The sequence below is a fragment of the Simochromis diagramma genome, unplaced genomic scaffold, assembly GCF_900408965.1.
Source record: "Simochromis diagramma unplaced genomic scaffold, fSimDia1.1 OVJJ01000602.1, whole genome shotgun sequence".
Lineage (NCBI taxonomy): Eukaryota > Metazoa > Chordata > Actinopteri > Cichliformes > Cichlidae > Simochromis > Simochromis diagramma.
Window position 1 is genome coordinate 2,738,567 of NW_024387040.1, and position 19,881 is coordinate 2,758,447.

Genomic DNA, 19,881 nt, shown 5'->3' on the forward strand with positions numbered 1-19,881 from the left:
GTAGATCCAAGCCCATGCTCCCCTGAGCTGCCTGCTGCTACATAATGAGCCTCTCCAGCTGGATGACCACTGAGTCGGTGGAGGCCAGGGGTTGAGCAGCTCACCCCCTCTAATTGAATCACACAGAAGCACACCCTCACCCCTCAGATGCAGTCCAGTGAGGTTGCAAACAGGAGCTATTACAGATTTATTTTCATATCATTTCAGCTCTGTAGTGTGGAACTCAGTTAAAGCTGGTAGCTGACAAAGTATTTGCCCCATTCCCAATTTCTTATTTTTTACTTACATGTAACTTATATTACATTTTTATATTTCACAAAGATAACACATTTCCAGTTTTTAGATTATTTCATAATCATAGATTGTTTGTTAAATCATAAATTAACTGTGATAAACTACATTTTGTGGAAAGTTGACTTCAATTTCACCAGCTACAACCAGACCTGATTATAGATCCTATCTGATGATGGTGGAATTGAACTCACGATCTTCTTGCTGTGCAAACCACTGCACCACCCTGCTGCCCTGCAGCTTTATCTAATATTAAAATTTGTGACAATATTAAACTGTGACAGCACTGCAGGATAAGCACAAGTATTAGTAATGACATTTTCAATAGCTTTGTTCTATTTAAGTTTCCCAGTAAGCCATTTAAATTTAAGTTAGCCATCCCGATTTTCATGAAGTTCAGCTTTTCTTTTCCTACTGTAATTCAAAAAAGTGCTTTGCTCTATAAAAACCAGCAAAGTTTAACAAGAGCAGTTGGAAGGAAGTGTCAGTCAAGCACCAGCAGCGCTAGCTCACGCACAAGACAGAATCAAATATGACATTTAAATTCTTGTTTGATTTTTCAGATTAAAGATCACGGCTGCACGGCTGGTTTAGGGGTTACTAATGAAGGCCTCAGATGTCTTTAAACTAGGATTAGTACCCCACTGTTATATCCCAGCCAGTCAACTTACAGTTAAAGTCCATGTCTGCACATATTCCTAACAAACGTGTGCACTGAATTCTTTCAGCAAATTCAATAAAAGATATTAAGTGTGTCTAACTTTAGTAAGTGTATCTAAAGCTGTATTAGAATAATGACAAAATATAAAATGCAGATACATCATGAGCATATGTATATTGTAAGAACCTGAAGTTAAATCACTTTTTCTCTTTGAGACATTTATGCGAAATCATGTCATCATTAGCGTATGAATTCTTGAATTCTGGTCAAATGACTTTCATGAGTTCACAGTGCCCTTTGACCACCAGATTTTAAATAGTTGATTGCCGAGCCCAAATGAACAGCTGTTACAGATGTAATGAAATTCCATCCAGGTTTTGAATATGACAAATACATGTCATCACACTACTGAAATTGAGCATATGTATACCTTAAACAGACCTCGGCATCAACAGAATAGTAACTATCTAAACAAATTGAATTGTGTTATACATTAATAATAAACATAGTTTTAAACACTCATTTAAAAATATTAAAGCAGTAAAGCCGGGAGACATCATAGACTACCTGCAGTTTCCAACATCAAAACTTTAAATAATTTAAAGAACAGCACCACTCATCTCTAACTAAACTTATAGCTATCTGTGCCATTGTCAGCCGGTGATCAGCTGATCATGGGGCCAGGTTTAAAAGAGAGACGTCACTCACCTGTTCGCTGCTCAGACATCGTTCTCTTCATGTCAGGAGCTCCGAAACCTTGCCGACGTCAGTCGCCGCCTGATTCAGCAACTGTGAGTGTTTCTCCTCTCGACTCTTTTTCTCATCCCGGCTCCGCTTGCTCTCCGTCTGTAACGCCAGTTCCGAAGCCACGCTTCGTGCACTGATCGTTACTAGAATAACTGCGTGTCTGTTCCAACCCACCGCTAGCCTTCGCCGCGTTTGGGTCTAGCCAGCACGCCACACGGGCACGCCGAATTACTGTGTGTAATCCGCCCGATTGTGACAGGATGTCTGAGCCGCATATAGACCCAGCGGAATTCGAACGGCTAAAAGCCGAAGTATTATATCTTCGCGGTGTGGTAGATCGGATGAGCACAAAGATTGAGTCTCTCACCGAAACTGTCCTCCAACTTTCCTCTTCCGTCACCTCGCTGCAACGTCAGCCAGCACCGGTGAGCGCAGAGCCCCGGATCGGACTACCAGATAAGTGGAACGGAGTAGATGGCCGGCCTGATGGGTTGCTCACCACCTTAGACATGCTGTTTGAATGTCAACCCACTAAATACGCCACCGCCCGTGCAAAAGTTGCAATGTTAGCCTCTCTCTTGTCTGGCCAGGCTCAGGAGTGGGCCGCGGCTCTCTACAGCAATAAATCTGCAGCTTGCAATGACTATGCCCTGTTTGTGGAGGAGTTAAAAAAGACTTTTGTTCCCCTGAGCAGTGAAGTGGAAGTGGAGTCACAGCTGCTTCATTTACACCAGGGCAGTCGACCCGTCTGTTACTTTGCCTCCCAATTCTGTACCCTGGCCACTAAGCTAAAATGGGGAGATGCTTCTCTACGCTCCATTTTTCTGGAGGGACTGGCTGATTACATCCGAGATGAGATGGCCGGCCGTGAGGCCCCAAAGACTCTGGATGAGGCCGTGGACCTCGCCCTGAAGATCGACCAACGAGTGATGTCACGGCCACGCCACACCCCTCGGGCCTTCAAACCCTTCCAGCCTCAGAGGGCCATGTCTTCGCAGCCTCCTCCCCCCTCTGGAGGAGCTGCTGCTAGCCCAAGCAGTACATCCAGCGAGGAGCCCATGCAGCTGGGTGGGCTCCCCAAAGAGGAGAAAGCGAGACGCTGGCGTGAGGGTCTCTGCGCCTACTGTGGATCAGCTCAACACCGTCGTCCCCAGTGTCCACTACGTCCGGGAAACGACGACGCCAGGTAGACTGCGGGGGAGTCCCACCTGGCCCTTCACACTCCTCTGACCCCTCGCGTTTTCTGTTACCAGTATTATTTCACCTGAAACACCAACAGTTCTCATCTGAAGCCCTCCTGGACACCGGAGCCGCTGAGAACTTCATCGACCAAAAACTAGCATCCCGACTTCGCATCCCGCTAACTCCTGTTGATCGATTTTTTCCAGTGACCTCAGTAGATGGACGACCCCTCCAACCCTACCCGATCCAGTTCCAGACCCAGCCGGTTTGCATGTCTATTGGGGGATCACCAGGAGGAGATCCGGTTTCTAGTAGTCTCGGTAACGTCCTCTCCTCTCATCCTTGGATACCCCTGGTTCAGCCAACATGACCCCCCCGTCTCCTGGTGTTCCTGCCAGACCCTGGATTGGGGTCCCCAGTGTCCAAGCCGCCGCCTTCTCTCTCAGACCAAAAAGGACTCTAAGTCAGAAGAGGCCTCTCCCCCAGAGCCCATTGATCTGGATAAGATCCCTCCGGCTTACCACGACCTATCTGAGGTCTTCAGTAAGAGGCGAGCCTCTACCCTACCTCCTCATTGCTCCTACGACATGGCCATTGAGCTCCCCCCGGGAGCGGTCCCTCCCCGTGGTCACCTGTTCTCTCTGTCTTCCGCAGAGAATAAGGCCATGGAGGAGTACGTCGCTGAGGCTCTCCAACAGGGCTTTATTCGCCCTTCTACCTCTCCTGCTGCTGCTGGGTTCTTCTTTGTCAAGAAGAAGGATGACGGGCTCCGCCCTTGCATAGATTATCGGGGCTTGAACAAAGTCACCATCAAGAACCGCCATCCTCTTCCTCTGCTATCCACCGCACTCAATTCCCTCTCCCAGGCCTGCATCTTCACCAAACTGGACCTGCGCAGCGCCTACAATTTGGTGCGCGTTAGGGAAGGGGACGAATGGAAGACGGCCTTTATCACCCCTAACGGGCACTGGGAGTACCTGGTGATGCCCTTCGGCCTCTGCAACAGCCCTGCTGTCTTCCAACATCTGATCAACGATGTCTTGCGGGATATGCTAGGCCGGTGGGTGTTTGCTTATCTAGACGACATCTTGATCTACTCCCGCACCGAAGTGGACCATATTCGCCATGTGAGGGCCGTGCTGAGCAGGCTGCTCGAGTACCAGCTGTTCTGCAAACTGGAGAAGTGCGCTTTCCATCAGCAGTCCACCACCTTCCTAGGCTTCACGATCTCCTCCGAGGGCCTGACCATGGATCCACAAAAGGTCCAAGCCGTGACCCAGTGGCCTCAGCCCTCCAGCCTTAAGCAACTACAGAGCTTCCTGGGCTTTGCCAATTTCTATCGGCGCTTTATCCGTAATTTCAGCGCCGTTGTCGCCCCACTGACATCCCTCACCAAACCAGCTAACCTGCCTAAACCCTTCTGCCTCTCCCCAGGTGCACAACAGGCATTCCGAGACCTTATCCACCGGTTCACTACGGCCCCCGTCCTGCTCCACCCTGATCCTGCCAGAGATTTCGTGGTGGAGGTGGATGCCTCCGATGTTGGCGCTGGCGCCGTCCTTTCTCAACACAGGCCCGGATGGAAAACTTTACCCGTGCTGCTATTTCTCAAGGAAATTTTCTCCCACGCAGCAACGGTACGGTGTCGGCGACCGAGAACTCCTGGCCATTAAGTGGGCCTTAGAAGAGTGGCGGCATTGGCTCCTGGGAGCAAAAGACCGTTTTCTGATCTGGACTGATCATCAGAACCTGATCCATATTCGTTCTGCCAAGCAGCTCAACCCAAGGCAGCCCCGTTGGACCTTATTCTTTGAGCCTTACAATTTCCACCTCGCCTACCGCCCTGGTTCCAAGAACGCTAAGGCAGACGCTCTCTCCAGGCAGTTCGCCCAGGACGGCCTCACGTCAGACCCGAGTCCTATCCTACCTTCTCGTTGCTTCGCTGCCCCCCTTCGGTGGCCCCTGGAGGACTCCATCCGGGATGCCTTGACCGCCGAACCGCCTCCGCCTGACACCCCTGCTGGGAGGCTCTATGTACCATCCCAGTGCCGTCAGGAGGCCTTGCTCTGGGCTCACTCCACCCCGCTCTCTCGTCACCCGGGGCCTGACAGGACCCTCCAACTCCTCCGTCGTGCCTTCTGGTGGCCCTCCATGACTCGGGACGTCCGTGAGTTCGTTTCCGCCTGTGACACCTGTGCTCGGGCCAAGTCTACCTCTCAGCCTCCCGCTGGCGACCTTCGCCCTCTCCCTGTGCCGGGACGTCCCTGGTCCCATGTCGGCCTCGACTTCGTTACTGGCCTCCCATCCGTGGATGGTCTTGACACCATCCTCACCTTTGTAGACCGGTTTTCAAAGGCGGTGCACCTGGTCGCTCTGGCCGGCCTCCCTTCTGTTAAACGGACGGCCGAGCTCTTCTTGGACCATGTTGTCCGGCTTCACGGGTTCCCCAAAAACATGGTCTCGGACAGGGGGCCCCAGTTCACTGCCAGGTTCTGGAAAGCCTTTTGCCGCCTGATCGGTGCGTCTCCCAGCCTCTCGTCCGGCTATCACCCTCAGACTAACGGGCAGGTTGAACGGACCAATCAACAGCTGGGGCGCTTCCTGAGGTGCTTTGTCTCCACCCAACCGTCGCTTTGGCCTCGTTACCTGTTGTGGGCTGAGCTGTCTCATAACCTTCACGTCTCTTCTGCCACCGGTCTCTCGCCCTTTGAGGTCTGCCATGGTTTTCATCCTCCTATCTTCAGCCATCAGGAGGCGGAGGTCGATGTGCCTGCTGCTGAACGGATGGTCCGTCGCTGTCGTCAGGCCTGGATCAAGGCGCGAGCTGCCATTTCCCGAGCCAACGCTCTGTACATCAAGCAGCATCGTCGCCGCCACCGCCCGGGTCATCCTTTTCAGCCGGGGGATCGCGCCTGGCTCTCCACGAGGCACCTGCGGCTCCGCACAGAGTCCAAGAAGCTCGCTTCCCGGTTCGTTGGCCCGTACGAGATCACTGCCCGGCTCAACCCTGTGACTTATCGTCTCCGGCTTCCACCCGCCATGAAGGTCCATCCGGTTTTCCACGTCTCGCAGCTTAAACGGCGCGTTACTTCCCCGCTGGCGCCCCCCTCCCCGGCCCCGCCCAGGTTCATCGATGGGGGCCCTGTCTACACTGTCCGGCGGATCTTGGACTCCCGTCCCCGGGGTCCAGTATTTGGTGGACTGGGCTGGCTACGGTCCTGAGGAGCGCTCCTGGGTGCCGTCCCGCTTCATCTTGGATCCCTCCCTCATCTCGGATTTTCGTCGCCGCCGTCCTGGACCGTCGGGTGCCGGTCTTCGGGGGGGGGGGGGGGGGTCCTGTCAGCCGGTGATCAGCTGATCACGGGGCCGGGTTTAAAAGAGAGACGTCACCCACCTGTTCGCCGCTCAGACATCATTCTCTTCATATCAGGAGCTCCGAAACCTTGCCGACGTCAGTCGCCGCCTGATTCAGCAACTGTGAGTGTTTCTCCTCTCGACTCTTTTTCTCATCCCGGCTCCGCTCGCTCTCCTTCTGTAACGCCAGTTCCGAAGCCACGCTTCGTGCACTGATCGTTACTAGAATAACTGCGTGTCTGTTCCAACCCACCGCTAGCCTTCGCCGCGTTTGGGTCTAGCCAGCACGCCACACGGGCACGCCGAATTACTGTGTGTAATCCACCCGATCGTGACAGCCATTTCTTTAATGCATTTATTTTATCTGAGTGTGTATAAGACAGCAGGTAAAGTCAGTCAGGTGTTTCAAATATTTCTTATTATTCACCATTAGGGTTGTTCGATATAACGATATATATCGGATGACGATATAAAAACATCTATCCTTTCATTTTACGCTATCGTTTGTTTCGTGGTGTCGCAAAATAAATGTTTACAGCATTTTTTCATCGTTTTGATGGTCACTGTAGTGGCTATATTAATTTCTTAAAGTTCTCTATTTCTCTTATATTTAATATAACCACACTACAGACGGACAAGCGCCTGTTTTTATGCGTTGTCGTTAGCAACAAAGACGGTAAAACCACCGCGACCGCTTCTTTATTTTCTACATAAACCTTTCACAATAAAGCTCAAAATCCTGTTGAGACTTTTCAAAATAATCTGAATCACGTGAAAGAGTATGCAGAGTATCTACGGATGAGAAGCAAAAAAGTTTACAGTTAAGTTACAACTTATGTCTAAAAATATATCGTTTCATGCATCGGTTAAAACACTCGACTCCAGGTACACGACGCCCAGCTGGAAACACTTCACGCAAGTCGAGCTGCCCGAGATTCACAGAATTTACAGAAAATGTTAAATTTTTGTGATTTATATCATTATCGGACGATAGAATTCTTATATCGGGATATGAGATTTTGGTCATTTCGCACAGCCCTATTCACCATGAGGGAAAATTAAATTCAGCATTAAAAGAGCCAGCTGAGCCTTAAACTGTCCTACGAAAGTTTACCAGCCCAATTTGAAGCTCTGCAGGGCTCCCTTCCTTCACAAATAGATAAATAATTACCATAAATCAATCGTAAAAGAGTTAGCCATGCATGGTTAAAAAAAGAAACCGAAGAGGGAGCCTGCTGTGAATGATATATAAATGGAGAGAGATTTATATTCCTATTCGTAAACTGCGGAAAACTTTCCAGTGCAAATGACAGGATTTGGGGTTTCTTTCTTTTTCTTCCTTCCGTAACTTGACTGGCCGTGGTAGTGGTCAGGATGCAGATTGTTTTCGTTTGTTTCGATTTCTCTTTTTTCGGAACTGTATAAAGTCAAACTATGCAAGGACCACCACACAAATATTTTTTATTCATTAGATGAAGGCAGAAAGAAAAAGCAAAACACAGTTCCCAAGAGAGAGATGGACCAAGAACACGTCCTTGTTCAGTATTTAGCCATGGGCAGTATTAAGAGAGTCTAAAGCATTTGAATGTGCAGGCTTATGAAGCTTGATGAGGTTAGGGGTAATGTAAGCAGTGGTATTCAGTCTAAAAAATTAAAGCACAGTTGTAGCATTTTTGCATTGTAATGAGATGGTGGACTTTGCCCCGTGAGGCCACGAGGCTCATCTTGGTTTGGACTCGGATACTAAAAATTCATAAGAGATGAGACGCTGTGAACAGGCTTGGAACAGACAAGTTTTTAAGATGTGGGAAGTTTCTATTGAAAGAAAACATTTGTTTTGGAGCTTTGCTGTTTACTACTCCAGTAAGATTTTGCCTAAAATGCAGTTATAAATATAAGCTCAATGGGGTAGGGGGGTACCTCTGTATTTAATTACATGGATGACCATTTTGACAGCTGAAAACATGCAAATATTTCTTTTTTGCAGATCTGTGTCACTGGATCAAATGTAGACTTTACTAAAACACTCCTTTAGATTTAAGAACTACAGCTCTCAATTTTTATACACAAACTACTGGCAGGTGAAGTGAATTACATTCATCATCGCATTAGAAACCAATGATTTGCTGTGTCACACATCACCAACTTAAGCAAAGAAAAGAACACCCCCGACGGCAGCAGTCTCTCCACAACTCAAAAAAAATGACAAATCAAAACAACCTTAATGTACAAATAGTACTACAGGCTACAATTCATTTGAATTAGGCTGAAATACCCCTTAAATCTAGGTTTATCATGGGGGACAAATTTAGATCAACTGTGACTTTGCATCCTCTGGAAAAAAAAAAAAAATGTTGTTTTTTTTTTTTTTTTATCTGCTTTGCTTTTTTTAAAGAATTGTTGCCTAATAAATATTCCCCTGTCATTACATCATCAATATTCTGCTCATCTCCTTGCTGTAAACAGCAGTAATAACAGCCTGAGAGTCATAATTTATTTCAGCTCATTCATGACAGACTGATGGGGGAATATTTTACAGCCTAGTAATTTGGGAATGCAGCATCATGAAACTAATTCTGGGAAACTAAGTAGAGTTTCGAGCAGCGCAAACCGACGGCTGCATTCTGATTTGTGAAGCAACTTTGTTTTGCTCCTCTGAGTACAGCTAAGATGTTTAGCGCTCCGAGTAAAGGAGCCTAATCACTTGTGGCATTCACTCAAGAACAATAAACCACTGAGGCTCACTGTTCAAGTCTGAAGAAAGACATCAAATTTCCACAACAAAATAGCTGAGGCAGTCAAAGGAGAATATTTGCGTTTCAAAAATTATAGGGTTCAACTAAATTCCAGCTGAAAAACAGCTAAAAACAACTTTCTGGATTTTGTGGTGGCATTAGATACACTAGCAAACCTCCTCCTGTAGTCACGATGAAACAACAACACTGAACCGAGCATATGTTTGATGGCCGGCCTCCTATTAATGTCTGTCACAGCCAAACTGAATCCACTCTTACTCCTCCCTGAGGGAGTGAAGGAAAGGAGCTGAAGGGATGGAAGCAGTCTAGCATTTGTTAATTAAGAAGATGTGACATTAGAGAAAGACCAGAGGACCAAAATAATGACCCTATCAGACCTGACAGCCTGTAAGCAGAAAACACGAAAGGAGGAGCAGGACTGAAAACTCAGTTACAAAAACTACTTTGCTACTTTACTTCATTTATAAACTCTCATCACAGAAACTGCTGTTGCTGTTACAACATTGGCAAAAAAAGCCACACTGTATGATATGGATCTAATGGTGGAGGATAAGCATGATGGAAAACACCTGATAGAAACAAGGCTTCTGATGCCACAACTAAGCTAGATTTAATGTGGTAAAACATGACATTCGTCATTGTTTTACTGGGAAAAAACCAAGTGTAGTTGCAGTTTTGCTCCATGCTTTGCACAGCTTAAAGTCACATGTGACAGGTGTACTAGGAAGCAAGATGATTGGCATTTGAGAACTATGTTGAACTTACAGTTGGAATTTTCTGTGTCATGAAAACAGTACTTTTTAAAATCACTGTTGTAACTTATACTGAACACATAACCTGGTCCAACATCTGATGAAATCTCTGATTGGGTTGGGTGACCCTCACAGGGATCGTTTTGTGTGGAAGAAGAGCTATTTTACTGCTGCTTTATTTGACTGCTTTACTTTACAAAAGCCATGCCTAAGAGGCTTTCCATTGTAGCATAGCACCCAGTTCAATTCACAGTCATTACAGTGGCCCGTTCAGTAATTGGTACATGCATTCATTTTTGAAACATTAGGTCTTTACCCAGAAAAGGAAAGCAGGTCATTCATTTCAATGCAAAAATCTTAATTTCACCCAGATCAGCAGTTTTTAATCACTGGTCTCATTATTTAGGCTGTACATCGTCACAGTCCGCAACATGTAGGCATAACTTTCTATGTACCTCATTTTAGCTTGCAGAGTATTGTAAACTTTATGTGGTAAAAGGTTTTCTGTCTAAATCAGATAAGCATCTCGATTTGATAAAGTGTCTAAAGTCGCACATTAATCCAAGGCCTAAAGAGCCTCTTTCCTTTCCTTTCTGGTGAAATGGATAACATATATACATACCCTTCCTAGAGTAAATGAGCTGTACAGACGCTGACAAACTGTAGACCTGAAGAATGTGTACGTGTACAAAGACACCCTTTTAAGGAGTAGACATTAGAACTATGTAATACATATTCTCAACATATGTGGGCGTCTTTGTTGTCGAGTCTCCTGAATGTCCTTGAGAGTCAGGCGTATGTACCTGCTGTGCCTAGTCACTGTTGCCAAGCTGTTATTGCACCATTCAGAGATTTAGTTTCGCAGACAGTAAATGTAATTTTTATATACTTTGTAAACATTTTATTGCACAAGAAATATACTAGTAAAGAAGCAGGTTACAGAAAGGAGATTTGGTAAGAGCCAGCTGTAGACGCGAATGACATTGCCTTGCATCAGTTCCTGTCACATCACCCTGTACTTGTCAAATGTGCTAAAAATACTCAAAATAAAAAATAGGCACTGAATATAAAATTCCAATCTCACCTCAGCCTGTCCTCCTCCTTTTTTCGCAGTTTCATGTCCCGCTGGACCACCTTCAAGACGTGCTCAGCCTCGCCGTCCGTCAGGCCTGACAGGTCCAGCTTTCGGCCCATTGTTCCTGCCCTCGCCACACCGAGCTGCTGCTGCTGCTAGTCAAAGAGGTGGAGAGGCACAGGAACCGCTGCTCTGGGGGCCGAGGCTGGGACAACCCTGGAACAAGACAAACGGATAGAAAAATAAAAATGGATTGTGCGTTTTTTAAATAAATTCACTTTTATATGCTGTGTGAGTATGTCCGAGTGGATTTTAGTAATTTAACACCAAATGATGCTCATCTCACAGTGAAAATGACTGTGTAACTTTCCTTGTATGACTTGTGGATAACTTTTGAGTCACAGGTTGCTTTGCCTGCAGGATGAACCTCGGCTGAAAAGTGAATATCGAGTGCCTTGAAAGCATCCTCTTCACACATTCTGGGACCATTCAGAATACTGTTACATAAACTAGCACTGGAAGCAAAAAATATATTTTTGAACTTCTGGGAACATTTAATGTCAAGCAAATTTATTCAAAATCTTCTAAAAACATTTGTATAGTTCCTGGATATTTCTAGACTATGAAACAATGTGATGTGCTATACTGCCATCCATGAATCCTGTCTAATACAGTAGCCGTGGAATTGATTATACCTTTTTTGGTTAAACATAAATAGAAATATAGAAGTCTATGTTGGCTAAGACTCTATTGATAAGCCAAGCATCTTCCTTGGAAGCTGCAAAACTGCAGTTCCTCTTCTCTCCACTTGAGGCTTTCACAGATTCCCATGTTAAACTGCCCATTTTCAGAGCTGAAGTAAACATGCTTAAAAGAAATCTGGTCACTCTAGCTAATTTTTCCTTTCATACCATAATATTTTATATTATGATAATATATAATATTTTATATTTACAAATAAAATGTAGAATTCACACATTTAAACAGCATTAAGGATTAAAGTTATCATTTTTAGAAGCGGGTGCCCCTTTGACTGACAGGCGGATGCCAGAACAGGCGGCTGTAGTCGACAGCCATCTGTTAAGTTTCGCCTCGGTTGATTGTAGTCACTGAACTGGCCCTCTTGACCATCTGAAGTATTTTTTTATGTCATTATCTGAAAAATAAAATGTCTTGCAATGATTTTATTTCTACGAATGGTGCGTGAACTAGCATATTAGTACATATGGTGAAGTAAAAATAGAACCACGGAGACATAGAGGGGTTGCCTTTAAAAAAACAACAACAAAAAAACAAGACCAAAACAGTAATGACAGCACAGAAAGAGAAGCGAAGACAGATGAGGAGATGGACAGGAGGAGAACATTAACAACAGAGCCTAAACAAGATGGGTGAGCACTGCCAGTGAAGAGAGCTATGATGAGAGCTATGACTCAGAAGACCAGACAATTATGTCCATTCTATTATTGGACCAATAGCTTTATTGACAGCGCATCTCCCTTTCAGTCCTGCTTCTTACTCATTCCTCCAGTCACTTCAGGACCTGGCTCACCCCAACACACTGTTAAACTTTCTGAAAATAAAACTGAGCCAGTCATACTTGGTTTATGTATAATAGTCTCAGTTTAAGTTTGTTAATAGGTTTGTAATGTTTAATTGTAATCTACCTGATCCCAAAAGACAAATGTGAACATACACAATTGACAAATTGAATTTTCACATTATCAGCACGGTGGCCCAAAAAATAAATAAACCCCAGTAAAATCTCTGTCTCAAAATTCTATTATCACACAGAGTAAGCACACTGTCACATTACCACTGCTTTTCATTCAGCCACTGTGAAGAAAGACCTCTGTAAAGGCTTTCCAGTCTATCAGAATCACACTTCTTTTTCCACTCAAGATATTAAAATAGTCACACTTAGAGTTACACATGCCAGCAGGTGCCTAAAAGTATGAATGGTACTCATCATATGGCTGGCATTCACTTTTGTTTTTCTGGGAGGTGAAACAAAACAAAAAAAAATCTCTAGAAAGGATGTTTTGGGTTGTTTGTTTTTTTTTTACCTGCATTTGTCTTCTTTGTCTGATTTTAAAACTTTAACCACAAACTGTATATGAAAGATGGAAAAGTAAAACCCAGTCTGAACCACCTTAAACCTGCAATCTTTCTAATCACCAGCAGGGGGTGACTGCTTGGCTGCTAAAAAGAAAAAAATCAGACTGCACTGAAGTCTATCAGAAAAATGACACTGCTTTTCTATTGACTTAATTCCCGCTTCTGCATTTTTCTCCACATGAATTTGTGGTCTCAATAACTTTGAAATAGTCTTCAGTACAAGATAATGATTGTTACAGAAGAGAAAAATCACCACTGAGTGATGTCACAATAAAATGATATATACACACACAGTTCTTACCCTGCTTGACTTTACTACTTGATCGGAGCAGTAACAAATACTGAAACACTGTTTCAACAAAAAACATAGCATATTTCCCAATAATGAGGTTACTGCTGTGCCAAGTGTCTTACTAACTTTGCATTTCTTCACATCTAGTTGATAAATTCGGGAAAAACACACTTTCTCACCTGAAAACTAATCATGCTGATCTCAATTCTGCATTAAACCATGTTTACTGCTTAAATTAGCAGCTGGAATATCAATCTATAATCTATGGAACAAATTACAGCAGCAGCGGCTTATTAGGACAAGTTATTTTTCTTGCATCCATGTTACTTTTGATGTATAGAGAAGATGAATACACTATGATTATATGGCCATTAGTGTATAGCCACAAAGGAAGGCAATTATTAGGCCTTCTTTTTATAGTGAGTGGTGTCAAGGACAGGGATGAAGCAGCATTTATGCATGAGAGTGTCTGCATTTGAAGCTTAGTGACGCATATACTTGATGGCTGCAAACACACATTCAGTTCATTATTACTTTCACTGATAATTTCCAACAACATGCAATTCATGCATGCACACAAACACGTGCATATTATGTCTCAAATTTAAGCTTCCCACACGGAGTAGAGTCACTAATCTGCAGCATCACTAACAAACCAAAGTCAATACCACAGGTGTGGTGCACACAGATGAAAAGACAAAACGAAAAACCTGCATTCACCAACACAAAACTGTCTTAGTGGTTCAAAGGTCCACAATCCGTTCAGTGTTCTCAGTGAAGATGGGATACTGAACTGAATAAACATGATCTGCATGTTTTTACTTCTTAAGATAGGATACCTTTATTAGTCCCACAAGGGGGAATTTCTGAGGTTAAAGCTGCCTTTAAACTAATAGCGATCACACTATGTAGTACCAAACATCTAACACTTCATCTGCAGATATCAGAGGTCCTGTTTCATATAGACTTAATTGAATACAGTCACTATAATGGTATGATTCATAATAAGCACATTATCATAAATACAGCAGATCCAACTCTACAGGCACACTGAAACAGTAGCTTGTTAGTTATAGAGTAGCTACTCATAACCCAAACCTGGTTTGAACACCAGCAAATACCATATTGTATCAAATAATACTAAAAACTTGCAAAAAAATTGCAATTATTAGGATAAAAGTAAGGCAATTTTCTTTTATTCCTTTCCTCCAGTTTAATTTGTTTTTGCAACCAAAGCCGCCAAGCCCTGCTGACTTCACATGAAACACAGGTTTAAGGTAGCTCAACACAGGCTTCAGCCAATCCTTTAAGCTATAGTCACACGGGCCTACTGGCAGTCCCGAGCGACTGGTGGTTATTCCATGCTAACTGCCAGTTGCTTGGAAAAATGTATATTCCCCAGCTGATTAGTGAGTAGTTGCATGTGGTTGGTTGATGTTGATGGCGGAAATTAGTCAGAAATAGGTGACTAACGCTGCAGCACTGAAAACATCCTTGCTTTACACATTACACAGAGAAATAATATTTTGTTACACTGCTATGCCGATGAGGCACAGCTCTACCTCCCAGTTAAATTTACTAACCTCTTCTCAACCTCACAGTCTGTCTGCCTGATAGTATGACACTGATGTGTGGATTTATCAAATTAAAGTCAGATAAAACAGAAACGCTTATCATGAATTCAGACAAGCTGCATCCAAACATTAAGTTTCCCCTTGGTCCCTTATCCGTCCAGGTAAAATCCGCTGTTAGAAACCTGGGTGTGTTATTTGATTGAGAAACATATACATTTTATCTGTAAAATACATAATTTGAGCCAAAATAATACAATTACCTAATACACAACAGACAGTCAGGTAACTAGAAAAAATACATCGTTTAGTAAAGGTAATTTATGAATGATAGCATCTTTCTGTGTTTGAAACCATTAAAGACATTGTAAAACTTTATTATAAAAATATTGAATATTGATGTTATACCATAACTGCATCCACTCTGAGGCTTCTCTTTCTGTTCAAAGTCACAAAAATACAGGATTTGTTACTAGTGTCACATTTTGACTGACACAACAATGGGGTGCGCCAGTGTAATATTGTCAGATTACTAGAGCAAACATGTTCAGGCTGACACTCTGAGAGCACAGAGAATCACTTCAGACAGAAAATAGGTCACACTGATGCATCTCTCAGGAGAACAGAATACAACCCCTCCATTTTCCTGCATTTTCACCAAGACACACCATCTGCATCAATCATTTCTTTAAGAAAACTGCAGACACGCAGATGCTAGATCATCCTAAATAAACAGGAGCATGCAGAAAAACGACTCATCCTGCACCGTGCTGCAAAGCACTTGGCTCTGCTGCTGCTGTCTGTCACCTCGGAGAGTCAGCAGAGGAGGGGCGAGCTGAGGACAAGGCCCTGCTGGAGCGCTAAAAGGGCAGGTGCAGCCAAGCGCTAAATGAACTGCTTGTTTTAGACACTCTCCATTGCATCAGCTTTTTGTGACAGCTTGAGGTAAGTGCATTGAGGATGACTTCATTGAAATTACTTTTTGGACAGAAGATAAATACAGCGGACTGACTTTGCAGATCAGTCAGTTTGTGTGTGTGATGCAGCTTTGAATGGGAATATGAGCTGGAAATTGTCTTACACTGTGCTTGAAACTTTAGAGTGACAGCTCACTGTTTTCTCAGTGTATAACTTTGGTCATTTGTCTTCTTACAGCCACGTGCGAGCAGAAACAGACGTGTTCAAGGTGTTTTTGCTACCTGGGATATGACCACTATCCGTCAAGATGACATCAAGAGTTGCCAAGAGAGAGAAAAGAGAAGCAATAAAAACTGTGGCACCAGATTTAGTTTAGGACAGATACAGTGAATCCTGCATGTCAAAACAACATTTTAAACAGCTCTACATGACCAGATCTGTCATTAGAGATGAATTTGTGAGAATATCGATTCAACCTAAAATCTACAATGGAAAGAGAAGCGTATAAGGCAACGGCAGAATTGGTATTAGAAACGCTTGGAGAAACAAAATGCATATAACTCAGTACATATGAGCCATTATGGTGCTAAATTCAAACAATTAAGTTGTTACTTGTGTTGCATGAGTTCTTCAACTATCTGAATGATGGGGGAAAAGAAAGAAATCATCAAATGTGCACTTTTCCTGAGCCCTTGTGCTACAATCAGCTGATTTCAGTTAATTTGCAGGGAAGATAAAAATAGTAGGGCAGTCTACAACTTTTGAGGAGTGGAAAGATAAAAACTGCTTCCATTTTTACTGCACTAAAAGGGAACATTGACTCTTTGCAATCATCTGCAAGGGAACTTTAACACAAAGCTACTAGTGAAGAACTTGCAATGCAATGGCAAACCCAGAGAGGCAACCATGATAAACAGTCAGGCTTGTAGTACTGTAGCCTCAGTTTCTACAATAGCATCACCAACGCTGTAGTCAGAACCCGTACATTTAAAAGAGTGTACGTGTCCTCGTTTGGATAGGGATTTGTGTCTGTGTGTGGGCATATAGCCTCAGCCTTTTATTGTTAACTGGTAATTGTGAGACAATGTTGCAGAGTAACACAAAAGTAATGGGACAGGAACTGCTTTTTTCGTGAAGTAAATCATTAACGTAATGTTGTAAAAACTAACAAAGTTAGTCTACTGCATTACACAACTGGGTATAGTATCAATCTTCAATGCCAATAAAATGCCATCACTTTTTATATTAAAACATGACTCTTCACAAACAACACAAACCTCCTTTGGGGAGAGATTATCTGTGATATAATGATAGGATGGCATAAATGCAATAATTTGACACAAAAGACATGCAATATAAACCACAGACAAGAGGGTAATTAAGATTAAGGACGTTAGCTGGTTCAGCAACGACTCACCCCACATTAACACTAAATGCCACTTTGGGAGCAGCGAATGCAGCAACACTGACAAAAAGCAATATTAACTACATCATATTTGACCATTCTATCATTTTTCTACTATTTCCATTGTTGCCATTTATAAATTCTATCTATGTCAAAGAAGATAAACTAGGAAAATTAAAGCTGTGTAAATTCAATTAACCTGCTTCAGGCCCCCGGTCCTGGTACAACGCATGCTGGCTCACTGTCACGGGAATATTTGAATTTTATTTTACTGGTAACTTCTGTGATTTTACTGCTGCTTAAAAAAAACATCTTGTTTCTACTTTCTATGAACATAATCAACCAAAATAAAAGGAAAGAGAAGGCTTAAAAAGCATGGCCTGTTTTCCCACGGCTCAGCTGGTCCAAAGCAGCCATCCATGGTCAATATGGCACCAAATGTTAACTCTGCCAAAGAATATTCTAACATCAAGACCGTGGGAGCATTAAAATCCCCACTGAGCTCACGATCACTCGTCCCTGTTTGACATCTACCTGCTGTGTCACATCTATCACTAACAGGCCAATTACCACTTTATGCAGAGCAAGACAAGAGGCTGCGGAGACCAGACCGTGAAGACACACAACACAAGGCATTAACCGTGAAGTGTTAAAATAAAAACAGGTGCTGATTAAATCTGCCTGGGTAATTGTGGATGTGACTAAGTGTTGAGAACTACTGTAACATGAGCACTAAGTGTGATTTTTTGCTGGGTGATCTTCATTTTTCTTTGAATGAACGCCTCAGAATAGCAGACTCATTCATTAAATATTTGGGGGAGTGTCGCCCAAGTGACCCAGGTGTCCCCAAGTGTTACTTTCAACAGGTGACGATCGGCACCACAACAACAACAAAGCAACACAAACAGCTGCACTGAGAAACAGCTCCCTGTACCTGCACACCAAACTCAGAGTAGCAGCCAAGTAAGGATTTTTCCAGCTTACATTCCTGGGGATTAAAGTTTTTTTCCTTCTTGCAGTGGCTCAGACTCAAAAATGTGACTTTAGTTGTTTTTTGATGGCTTACTCTGATTAATCCGAAGAGTCTTAGTTTCTCAATTTAAAGAGATGAGTCACGCCGTGCGTTGCCTGGACGTGCTTTTAGTTTCCAGCACTTGTGATGATGCAAATTCACCTGCACCTCGCAGGCTAAAAATACCGCATTTTTTCCCCTCATTTAAAACCAGCACCTATACTCATCTCACTCGGGCTGCCACGTTAGCTGCGATCGCATGATGACATCTGTGCAACAAAGATCTCCTGTAGCTCTTGCACGAGCAGCTGGGCTGGCAGCATTTTCATACTGAGGTATGCAAGAATCGCAGAGCCGTTAAATCGTGCATCTCAAAATCAGGCACCTGACCGAGGCTCCTGCCTCTTACGCCTGTTCATTATAACGGGCTAACGTTCACCTCTTCGCCTATTCGGTGAGCCGGTGTGGAGAATCACTTACACAGGATCAGTGGGAGCCGAATGACCGCCAGTCACAGTCTCTTTCACGTTATTCCAGATAATGAGAGAAAGACGCGGAGGGGATGCGCCTCTGCAAGTGTAAACTTCCGCGACACCTGTCCGTCTCCCAGATACTTTTCCTCTCCTGCCCCTCGGTTAGTCAGCTTATTGTGTTTCCACCCCCCATCACCACCACCACCCCCAAAGCAGCGGACGTAGGAACCGCTGAATGGGCGATCACGAGGTTTGTATTACACGGAGGAAGAAGGAGGAGGGAGGGGAGGACGCACTGCGAGGGAGGTAAGGGATTGGCACCCAAACCTTGATTCTTCCCTGGTGGCGCACAGCGTGAACTCATATTTAGGGATGAAATTTTCGAGGTTGGAGAGAAACTAGTTGGGGCTGTTTCCGCGCTTTGCTGACGCAATATCACATTTCATTTTTCTGCAGGCACCTGGGCATCCCGAGCTCCAGTGTTGGCACTGATGCTCATGCATGGGGAGAGTTGGGGGAGGAGGCGCTGTGTTGGCTGACTGCTTCATTCACAAAGCCATTCACTGTGCAATTAACCAAAGAGAGGGTGAGGCAGCTCGTCCCAAGTCTCTGTCAGATGGATCAAATCGTTAGATGACTTCACTCTTGCAATGGTCTGGCTTAATTAACTTTCACATAAGTTACGTAATGCACTAATTAATTACTTTTAAAACCCATTTCAAGAAAAGATTTGAATATAAATTGTTTTTCATAAACAGATGGACTTTAGAAAATCATTCCAATTCCTGCATATCCATTATTAGTCCTGCCTTGTGCTCTGCCAAAGCACCACAGCACTAAAACCTGGCTGCTTGTTCTCTGTATTAGTGCTCTGTCTTAAGAATGCTGACACTAGTGCCTCACAAAAACAATTTCTGGGCTGTTGCCCTACATGTTTTTTTGCAAAATAAAGAGCTCACCTAACTTTGCAATTACGGGCTACTTCGCCTGTATTATAAATCAAGCCGTGCTGATGCTTACTTTATTCTAAGTGTAATTAAAGATGCTGGATTTGCAGCAGATGTTGCCAGGGCAATTTTTCAAAGTCATATTTTATCGCACATACTAAACCCTGTTTTCACTTATTAGATAGATTATGTACTGGAAAAATAGAGGCCCCACCGTTGATCTGCAGGCATAGAGTACTGTTCAAAAGTTTTGAGCCACCCTTCTTCATATTTTGCAAGGAAAAGGGGAAATAGAGGTAGTCATTTATTAAAACATGTGCAATTATT

The 19,881-nt window shown here is 43.8% G+C and overlaps 1 protein-coding gene across 3 annotated transcripts in view; it reads right to left on the reverse strand.

Annotated features, from left to right (window-relative positions):
* The window catches only part of LOC120741314 (myosin VIIA and Rab interacting protein), a 128,346-nt gene extending 109,425 nt beyond the window's left edge, over window positions 1-18,921 (reverse strand). For 2 of the 3 annotated variants that reach the window (XM_040044116.1, XM_040044114.1), the window contains exons 1-2: window positions 18,615-18,920; window positions 10,828-11,034 (exon numbers count right to left, since the gene is read on the reverse strand). In XM_040044116.1, coding sequence (XP_039900050.1) covers window positions 10,828-10,937 — 110 coding nt within the window. In that variant the 5' untranslated portion in view covers window positions 10,938-11,034; window positions 18,615-18,920. Of the gene's footprint in view, window positions 1-10,827; window positions 11,035-18,188 lie in introns of all 3 variants that reach the window. The other variant, XM_040044115.1, reaches the window with a different exon arrangement.
* Between the last annotated feature and the right edge of the window lie 960 nt (window positions 18,922-19,881).